Here is a 10,994-nt window from a genome sequence, read left to right on the forward strand (position 1 = left end):
ACACACACACACACACACACACACACTTTATAGTTAGATGTTTGAAGCTGACATTTTTACGCATTTTAACGTTACCATTTTAACCCGGTGTGGATAAAAACAGAGTGTGATTGAAATAGTCAGCTAATGTGCTAGTAAAGATTAGTGTTTTGTATTTAGTGATGTTATGTTTGTTTAAGTGACATTATGTAACTTTTTTAACCCTAAAATAACAGCTTAAAAATATTTTTGATGCTACTTTGCTACTTGTAATAACGACAATGGTGCCTCTGTCATTTCCACTGTGTGCCTCAAAAGACCTGTTCTCGCACTATGTAACTTTGTTGGGCGTGTACAATCTCCCCGAGAAGTGCTGTGACACTTTACGGCACTACCACTGATTTTGGTGAAACTGGATGGCGAGCTGGCCATCTTGCTGTTGGACTAGTAAGTAATATTAGCTGGCTTGCTATGTCTTGTGTTGTTGCACTTGCTTGATGTTTGGCTGTGTTAGCAAAGTTGTCAACTCTCTAGTTTTTGATCAAAAGTAATGTAGTCATAACAAATGCAGGTGTAAAGCTGTCCATATTTACGACAGCGGTGTATACATTAATTACACTCCGAAACTGTAGGGGCAACAAATCGCAATAATATCAAAAGTTCCACAGTTTCCGTTGCTTTAATAAGGATTTTATCCTGAATAGGAAAGCGTTAAAAATACTGCAAAACATGTTTTTTAATTACTATATTTGATGCATATGTTGCATACTGTAATTGCAACTCAATCATTTCCATGACAACTCCATCTCCTGAGGAAGACCCTGGGATGAGGCTGAAAGCTTTGGAAACACCAAGTAATTGGACATTGTGTTGAGAAGTTTTTGTCTAACAGTCGTGATTATAAAGATAATTGAAGTCAGACAGACAGACAGACAGACAGACAGACAGACAGACAGGTTAGTATTTAATGTGACAGGATGAGGTGGGGTCCTGATGGGAGCTGTCAATCATGCTCATCTCCTACAGACGATTAACACACAAAACACACACACACACACACACACACACACACACACACACACACACACACACACACACACACACACACACACATACCCTAATCCCCGGTGTGTGTGGAAAGTTTAGCCTGTGGCCAAAAACAACCATTAACAGATGAAAGTAGCTGCTAATCACACATCCACACAAACACACACACATCCACACACACACACACACACACACACACACACACACACACACACACACACACACACACACACACACACAAACACACGCTAAACACTGCTGCTAAATGCTAAACGTCGAAGCTAAACGTTGAAGGCTGGAGACTGAAAGAAGCAGCTGTTTGTAGAGATTAGAGGAAAAGAGGAAAGCTGAATGATATTTTACTGCTGATCACTGAGAGGCTGCTCAACACACACACACACACACACACACACACACTCCCCCCCGCTGACTGAAGGGAAGTATGAAGGAACAGAGGTAGAAGAAGAAGACAAAGAGATGGCAGACATGTTTGTTGTTGTAACTAAACTTTGAGTCTCAGAGGGGTTCACTGAAAATAAATCTTCGTCTTGTAGGTTTCATCGATGTTATGTGAAACCAATTTAAACAGTAAACTCAACTTTGAGAACTCATCTGATCCCAAAGCAGTTTCTTCTTTAACTGTGACTGTGTGGAGGACATTTCTCCTGTCCTACAGTAACATGAGGCTGTGACTAAACATCACCTTTTGAACTGTGATTTAATACACTTTATTTTTAATTGTGTTTAATGCAAATTGTCTTAATCACACGGCCCAGATTTAAAAGAAAAATGTCAGCCTGCAAAACTACACTGTACAGTAAGCTGTAGTGCAGATGATCCTCTGTTTGGTAGCTGATGAAAAGGATCTATTGTGTGCTGTATAGCGTTGAAGATGATGTCACGGCAGTTTTACTTGGCACCGCTATTACAATCATCTCAGAATCCCACCTACATTGACAAGGTACTATCTGCAGTGGAAAACAAAATTGAGAAAAAGTCTGGTAAAAGAATTTGGTACAAAAAGTGAGCAAATGACTACCAGAATCTGCTAAAAGTTAAACTAGAACCACCAACAGGACCCCTAAAACCCATTCAAAGACCACTAGAACCTCATAAAGAAGAATTAAAGTGATAGTTTGGATTTTTTCCAGTGGGGTTGTATGAGGTACTTATTCAGTCATTGTATTACCTACAGTAGTTTCAGTAGGCTTCCTACGTTCCTATGGCTGTTCAGTCTACCTCTGCAAAAGTTCTTCTTCTGTATACTCTGGTCAATAAATGCATCCTCTTGTCTCCACAGTGAACGTCACTTGCGGTCACAATTACTCAATTTATTTATTCTTGTATTTGTTGTCTCCTCCATAAATGGCTGACAGTCGGACCCAAACAGCAGATCTGCGGCGTAATACAGTGTGCAGCACAGTTGTGCTTATAGTATGACTAGGAATATGGAAGTTGAGAAAATGTAGTGCCAAAGGAAAGTCCTATCTGATGGCAAGGTAAAGCAGTGAAAATATTTTAAATATAGCGTACACTTAAACTGATATAGATATTTTTAGGTGGTCCTTTTTTTAGATAGCTAAAATAAGCTTAGCTGCTGCCCCTGTCCACAGCAGTACAGTACATTGCTTAGCTTCCGTGTTGGTACTTGTGCCTGCTTCTCTCACCTGGGGGTCTGCAGACCCTCATCTACTGTAGGTACGTAAGTACCTCATTAGTCTCGCAATGCCAGGACTTCCTCCACAGCGCTGCGGAGGAGGGTCTGGCTAGTCCACACATTATTCTGGGATGGGAGAAAAACGTGCTCTGGTTTATTGGCATTTCTTTAAACCAAGCCAAGCTTAGCGCCAGACGGAGCAACGGCACCTCTGCAAAATAGCCTCGGGAAGGAACTTGTACGTTCAAAAGTTGTTTTAGTCTTGCAACAGAAAACTCAGATTGGACAGATAGTCTAGCTAGCTGTCTGGATTTACCCTGCAGAGATCTGATCCACCGGAGTTTAAAATGCCAACACAAAGAAAGCGGAAGGTGACGGACATCCATCCGAAATAAGGGACATCCGGTGGAATTTCCAGCAGCACCTGAACAATGCCGGAAATGAAAAATCGTCGATATAGACTAGTACCTCATAAAACCCCACTTCAAAAGATCTAAACTATCCCTTTAAAACCACCTAAATGAACTCTAGACTATATCTCCTTTAGAGTATCAGGTTGCTACACAGGTTTCCCCTTTAGTTGTATTTTTTTTACAGTGTACCAGCTGAGCATTTAGTGTGAAGATATTTGAACAGAGGCCAGACCTTCAATCAGACAGATAAATGCAGTTGTGTTGTTGTTGTTGTTGTGTGAGTGTTGTCGACAGCAGCTTCACTTTCTTTAATTCTCCTAAACTGATCAGAAAGCAGCTCTCGGTGTCCTGATGAACGCTGACAGGAAACAGGACGTGATGCTAATGAGGAGCAGCAGAGAGGACGAGCCCGAGTGAAAATAACACGTGTGATGTGACAGCAGCACGTCTGTTTGATCAGCCAATCTCTGGGGAGACACGCCAACACGCTGCTCGGCCTGCTGGGAATCGTAGTACGACACAGCGGCGACCAGAGCGCTAATTATTATCATCACAGCAGCAGATCAGAAACAGAGACAGTCACAGAGAGAGAGAGATAGAGAGAAAGGGAGACAGTCACAGAGACAGATCTGATCAGCAACATCTTACTGCGTGATTCAACCATGAATAGCTCTGTCCAGTCTAAGTCTAAAGGTTTATCAGACACGAAAACTGAGCACAGGTTTATAATACTGTGAAACAGGATTGAGTCACATAGACGTCATTCTATCTAACATGACCACCATCAGCAGTCTAGGCAGACTAAGTCATCTAACAGGAATGTGTACTTGCACATATTTGATTGGCCAGCGCCTCTGGTTAACACCGTGGATAACGTTAAATTGTGTTGATGCAAAGGTTAGGTTAAAATTCAGTTTATTTTCTTGCTTTGGGGCATTTAAAGCCTGTTAGATAGTAATAGATGACAGGGTCAACATCTTATTCCAAGCCTGAGTGTTTCCCAGCAGCCTCTGAGTCAGGACCAACACAGCAGTCTGATTGAGAGGAAGTCTAGAAAAGCACTTTACAAATAAAATGTATTATTATTATTATTATTAAGGAGGAGGCTGTGGTCGTTGACGCGGTGCTGATGGAGGTCTGAACACAACCTTACCCTGTTGAAGCAGTCGATCTCATTCAGTCTCTGTTGGACCAGTCTGACCAGCAGCTCAGCAGGAAGCTCCTGAACACACACACACACACACACACACACACACACACACACACACACACACACACACACACACACACACACACACACACAGTGTTATTAAATGTCTGTTAGCGGTTCAATCAGAAAAAAGACTGTGTGGGTCTAAAAATGTATGAGGCTGAAAAATAAAAGTTTCATTGGGATGACATTTTGCTTTCTCTTTCTCTGTGAAAGAAGTATTCAGATCCTTTACTGCAGTAAAAGTGCTATGAAAATACTCTTCTACAAGTAAAAGTCCTGCATTCAAAACCTTACGTAAAAGTATGTATCTGCCAAATGTAGTTACAGTAAAAGTATTGATTGTGTAGTAAAATGTTCCGTGTCAGTATTCTATTATATCTTAGATCATCATATGTTTGTAGCGTCGTCCTGTGAGAACCATGTATCTCTAAAAAAACAGCTTTGCAATGATGCATTTTCTAGCCGATCCAAGAGGCTTTTTTAAAAGAGTTTATTTAGCTTAAAGTTAGGAGAACTGTCTCAACGCATAAGGAACACTTCATCCTTCAGTTTATCACAAACATTCAAAATCAACACATCTGGAGATACATGGTTTCCACTGGACAGAAGGGGGTTGAAAAATACTAATCATACTAAAACACTCAAGTAAAGTACAAGTACCTCGAATTTGTACTTAAGTACAGTTCTTGAGTAAATGCACTTTGTTACATTCCGCCACTGTTTTTAGTTCATCCTGGTGGGAAGCACAGACTCGCACTAGTGACTCCTGCTGGTTGGCTGAGCCTCCTGTATGTACACTGTATATAAATGGAATGGATGTAAGCATGAGAAGGTGTGGAGGTCCACAGAGGGAGAGGGAAACTATGATTAATCTGCTTATGATCAGCTGTTTTAGGTGTCTACATGACATCACAGCCTGACAGCAGACATTCTGCTCTGATCTGTCGGTTTGGACCGAAATATATATATATATATATATAAACAACTTTTGGATAGATTGTGATTAAATGGGGTTTAGAGTGAGCTTACAGCTCAGAGTTTCATCTGATACAGAGTAATTCCTAATTTCAAACATGATTACTTCAGACTCTAAACTCCAGACTTTCTGCAGGGCTTTAAACGCATCGCCTTCAGATTTGAGGTGAGCATAAATAAATGATCACCACAGGTGTAACAGGTACTGTGTCTGTGTCTGTATGTGTGTGTGTGTGTGTACCTGCTCTTTGAGTGTGTATTGGCGTGCCTGTACACTCAACTCTGATTGGCCCTCTAGTAAACTGTGTATGGACACATGGACAGCTCTCAGCTCAGCACTCAGCTTTTTGGCCTAAAGGATGACAACAACCACAGAAGAATAAGTGATGACATGAACTGTGTCTCGTTCACTGCTTCCCTCAGTAGTTTACTCTTAACTCTTCTTGATGCAAAGCTTTCTGACATTGGAGGACAAAGAAGCTGGATGGTAAACTCTCACTGGGTGAGCTCTGAGCTCAGTCTGCACATTGTCAGACCCAACTAACTCTTTTCATTAGTCTGATGTTAGTTTGGATTCTTCCTCATTGGTGCAGCTTACACTGAGAGATATAATGTTAAACACACACGATCATCCCAGCAGAGAAAACTGACCGATAAAACTCACCACTGTGTGCTTCCCAACAGCAGTAGGACCAAACAGCAGGACCCTGGGAACTGACAGGCAAAAAGAGAGACAGACAGACACACACACACACACACACACACACACACACACGCACACAGAGACAGACATATCGACAGACAATGTGGTTCTGTGTCTACAGACATCTTGATAACAGTAAACTCAACTCAGGACAGACAGGGAGTAGAGTCACAGCTCCATCTAGTGGCCGCAGAAATGTGTGATGCGGTTTTTTTTATAGCTTTTAACATTTAAAGGGACATTTGAACTCATCACATAAGTCCCTTTCCGACCGGAGGGATTTTTGCAGTTCCTAGAACATAACGTTCCTAGAACCCTTTTTTTCTCCTGTTCCGACTGGACCAATTTGGGGATTATTAAGTTCCTCTGATTAAAGTTCCTGTAACTCTTTCAGCTCCTACTTCAGGGCAGGGTCTTTCCCTTTTCCACATCTTTTTTAATATTGTATTAATTTCACTGTTTAGCATGCCTTCTACTTTTGTAAACAGGCCTTAAGTTTATCTTTGCACTCTAAAGTTTGCTGTGTTTTACTTTGATATAAATAAAATATTTAATAAAAAAGTGGGTTACTACAGTTATTTGTACATGCACATATTAAGGTAGGCCTACCTGCTTGATTAAAAAGAGCAGTAGCAGGTTAAATGGCTGTGGTATCATAACAAAATATTGTGGTGGTTAGATGGCTGTGTTATAATAACAAAAGATCTTTTGTGTTCACACAGCCGTCTAACCACACCTGTTGACATTCTTGTGAAATGTTTGTGTTATCGTCACAAAAGATCTACACTAGCATTCAGACAACTTTGTCTGAACTCCCTTACCCCTCCTACCAGTTCCTATGGCCACTTGGCCAGTGCAAATGCAAATGGGAAAAACCAGTTTTGGGGGAGAGTAGTTAGTAGAACTGTTTAGAAGTGGACTGTTTCTAAAACTACATTCCTGTAACTACTTGGTCGGAAAAAGGTTATAGAGACCAAACAGCATCAGGCAGGAGTGTGAGCCCTTAATACTAATAATGTCCCCCCAGATAAGAACTACTGTCTCTCTCCAACAGCTGGATGTCAGGTGTGTTGACTTACTGTCCATGCTGCTTCTCCGCAGCAGACTGATCAGGTAACTGATCGGATCTTCAGGCTGATCAATTACCAGACTGGACAGCATACTCTGAAACACACACACACACACACACACACACACACACACACACACACACACACACACACACACACACACACACACACACAGAGCCACAGTAGTCTGATGTATTTAGCAAGCTAAAACCTGCAGAACGGTCCTTTCATACCTGCTCCAGGTGGAAGATGTTGTGTTTGTCAGCATAGACGGACATCTGAGGAGGAATCCTCAGGGGTTTCACAGTCTCATCCATCAGGATGAGAAGGAGGAGGATGGATGGATGGATGAGGATGGCAGACACTGGTATTTTTATTTCATGAGGACCATGAACACAATACATTTAGAAACTGCAGCACAACCAAACTGCAAACATCCCCCACATTAAGATCCTGAAACTGGATTTAAAATGTACTATTTTGAGATACGTGTACTTGAGTATTTCTCTGCTACAAATACTTCTACTCCACTAACGTAACATATCATCATTCTCTAACTAAACATTTACGTTAAAGTTACATCTAATCATTAAAATGAGCGCCACCTTTACCAGCTGCAACAACAAAGTGATCAACACATCAGTGCAATTATACTTATATATTTATATTATTCTGCATAATGAGTATTTTTTACTTTTGGTACTTTAAGTACATTTAGATAAAGATACTTCTACCTGTAACAGAGTATTTCTACCATAGATATAAAACAGAAATGCTGACATTTTATATCTATGATTTCTAGCTACACTGTGAGACAGAGAGAAACGGATCTGTCTGCTAGCGTAACATTACCGTGTCTCTGTTGATTATGGACACAGAGGAAACCGTAGAAACAAACGTTAAATGTTACAAATAGTATTACATCGGTAGAAAACTCCTCTAGTTGTAGAACACATGTAGCTAAAAACCTTCTTACCTGCTGTTTATTGAGTCGGTTGCTAAGAAGCGTTTGCTTGTTGTTAGGGAAGAACGTCATTAGCGGGGCGGAGGAACCATATATGTCAATGGGCGGAACCACCCTTCACAATAAGAGACATCTGACTGCAGCAACCAAAGGATGTTTGGATGTAGACCTTAAATAGCTAGCTAGCTAGCTGTAATATGCTATTGAAACTTGTCATAGAAGAGATATGTTTCTGGGTTAAATGGCAAGTTTCATTTAAATAATTTAACATACAGCGCGCAATCTCTCTCACACACACACACACACACACACACACACACACACACACACACACACACACACACACACACACACACACACACACACGTTTGTTTCACTATCTTTGTGGGGACGCGTCATTGACATAATGCATTCCCTAGCCCCTTACCCTAACCTTAACCATCACAACTAAATGCCTAATCTTAACCCTTACCCTAACCATAACCTAATTCTAACCCTAATCCTAAAACCAAGTCTTAACCCTCAAACAGACCTTTAACTTGTGGGGTCTGCACAGCCTTGTGGGGCCCAAAATGTGGACCCCACAAGGCTGTGCAGACCCCACAAGTATACTGTATTCCCTGGTTTTTGGACCCCACGAATATAGTAAAACAAGCACACACACACACACACACACACACACAGCTACTTTCTTCTACTCCACTACATCAAAAAGGGACATATTGTACATATTACTTCACTACATTTATCTGACGTCTTAGATTACTAGTTCTTTTTCAGATTACCATTTTACATAAAGAACATATAAGGTTATACAATTGTTAGAAATTAAACTAGTGGTTTTCCCAATCTAGTAGATGTGTATGGCAGCTCCACAAAAATAATTTATCCTCTAAACTTCACGTTTCATTTCAATAACTTCAAATGATCAATATTGCAAAAGTTATAATAGCAAAAATGAGAGAAAAGTCCAGAAAGTGAAAATAGATGTGTATCACAGTACTAGAACATAGTTTCTTCTTCTTCTCTCCCATTAATCATCTGACGACCCCTCAGATTTATCTGGTGACCCCTTGGAGGGGCCCGACCCCTAGGTTGGGAACAACTGGACTAAACTAGAAAACTGTATATACAGTAAAGCAGTTAAAAGTAGCTCCACCTGGAGCAGCTACAACAGTAACATGCTGCTCTAACATTGATGCCTCAGTATTAACTCTCTAACTCTAATGTCACATAGAATCAGATAGCAGTCACAGACAGAAAGACATTTTACTGCAATACGTGTACTTTTACTGCACTGCATTTACTGTTACTTCATGAAGCTGAGAATAATTCTGTACTTTAACTACATGAAGCTGATAATACTTCAATTTTACAGCTGTTACTTTGTTTACACGAAGCTGAGTACTTGCATACTTTTACTGCTGATACTTTAACTACATGAATCTAATGAAAGTTCTATACTGTGACACGACATTTAATGTCAGTTTTAGATCCACTCGTCTACAGACAGAGAAACGTTCAATCTCTAATCACTAATCAGGACAGACAGACCTGCAGAGATTTTAGAAGTCTTTATTTCTAGTGTTCACAGTTTAACATTTGTCTCCAAACACACAAGCATAGCTGTTTCCTGACAGCAGATCTCTGAAGTAAACAGAGCAACACTGCTGGGGACAATTGCCATGTTGAGTTGCTAAGAAAGAGAAGAAATCACCCAAATGAGATCATTAGAGACTCTGATCAATTCAGGTTTAATCAGCTGGATTGAGTCCTGCAGAGGACATGAGGAAGTCTTTGGTCTGTCTGTAAACTGAAGTTTACATCCTGAACTGAAACTGATCCTCCTCAGTTTTTGGTTTAAAGGTACGGTTTAGCATTTTTGGAAATAGTTATTATAATAATATATAATAATAGTTTATTCTCTTTCTTTCTTTCTGAGAGTGAAGTGAGATAGATATATATCAATATCAGATCTCTGTAAGAAAATAGCTGAAGTCAGGACACAGTTAGCCTAGCTTGGCATAAAGACTGGAAGCAGCAGTTTAACAGTATTTCCCAAAATGTTATTCTGCTAAACTAGACTAAACCTGTCCTGGAGCTGTTTCTGTAGTAGACATCTGACTCTGGCATCCTGAGCTGTTAACCTGAGGAGATATTCTTCCCAAAATTAAGGAACATTTATGTCAGTTTACCCGCTAATTATTCAATCATAATAAGATTAAGGCTGATTACTGCAGCTGTCGCCCTGACGTGTCACCCCAGACTGGAGACAGGAGAAAAATGTTTTGCTGGATTATTAAGGCTTTTCTATGATCACACCAAACTGGGTGTCTTTACCAATCATTTGAAAAAGAATTCTAAGTATATAAGAAAGAAGATTTGTGGGATCTGAATGGCTGAATTTCAGATTTAAGATCCATAAATTGCTGACCGTCTTGGGAGGAGAGGCCTGATGGTTGATAGACGAATAAATTGGCATGTCAGCATGTAAACTGAAAATATTAAGGACCAAAAGCTAAACCCTGAGGAGCCCAACAACTAATCATCACCATTGTTAATGTGGGTTAATCATGTTGATCTGTGTCTGAAGTGGGCAGCTGTTTGCTAACATGTTAGCCACAAATACTTCAGAAGAGGCTAATATGTCAGATATAGAGTGCTGCAGTATTTGTTTTGGCCAACAATGAAGTATCACCCTGGTTCCCTGTACAAAAAGCCATGCGATTTTTCCATTGGATGTTGGCTAATTGCAGAAAATAAACCAAAAAAAAAAAAACATTCACAAAAACGCATAGACTTCGAGATGAGGGAACCAGAGTGCAAACATGCTGCTAACTAATTTCAGGGTTATAGGACTCATCCTGCAGCACTCTATTGTGGCAGCCGGAGGCAGAAACCTCCATCTCCGTCCTGACTCAGGTGAGTTTGTGCACTCAGGTGTGCAGACACATTACAGTAGAAACAGTAGAG

At 40.4% G+C, this 10,994-nt stretch overlaps 1 protein-coding gene across 4 annotated transcripts in view; it reads right to left on the reverse strand.

Annotated features, from left to right (window-relative positions):
- The window catches only part of ak8 (adenylate kinase 8), an 18,820-nt gene extending 10,712 nt beyond the window's left edge, over positions 1 to 8,108 (reverse strand). Inside the window, exons 1-6 of one of the 4 annotated variants that reach the window (XM_031302175.2) lie at positions 8,034 to 8,108; positions 7,291 to 7,437; positions 7,067 to 7,151; positions 5,949 to 5,998; positions 5,526 to 5,636; positions 4,250 to 4,318 (exon numbers count right to left, since the gene is read on the reverse strand). In XM_031302175.2, coding sequence (XP_031158035.1) covers positions 4,250 to 4,318; positions 5,526 to 5,636; positions 5,949 to 5,998; positions 7,067 to 7,151; positions 7,291 to 7,437; positions 8,034 to 8,093 — 522 coding nt within the window. In that variant the 5' untranslated portion in view covers positions 8,094 to 8,108. The remainder of the gene's footprint in view (positions 1 to 4,249; positions 4,319 to 5,525; positions 5,637 to 5,948; positions 5,999 to 7,066; positions 7,152 to 7,290; positions 7,438 to 8,033) is intronic. The other 3 variants (XM_035998892.1, XM_031302173.2, XM_031302174.2) reach the window with 3 other exon arrangements.
- Positions 8,109 to 10,994: the final 2,886 nt, after the last annotated feature.

Source organism: Sander lucioperca, chromosome 2 (genome assembly GCF_008315115.2).
Source record: "Sander lucioperca isolate FBNREF2018 chromosome 2, SLUC_FBN_1.2, whole genome shotgun sequence".
Taxonomy (NCBI): domain Eukaryota; kingdom Metazoa; phylum Chordata; class Actinopteri; order Perciformes; family Percidae; genus Sander; species Sander lucioperca.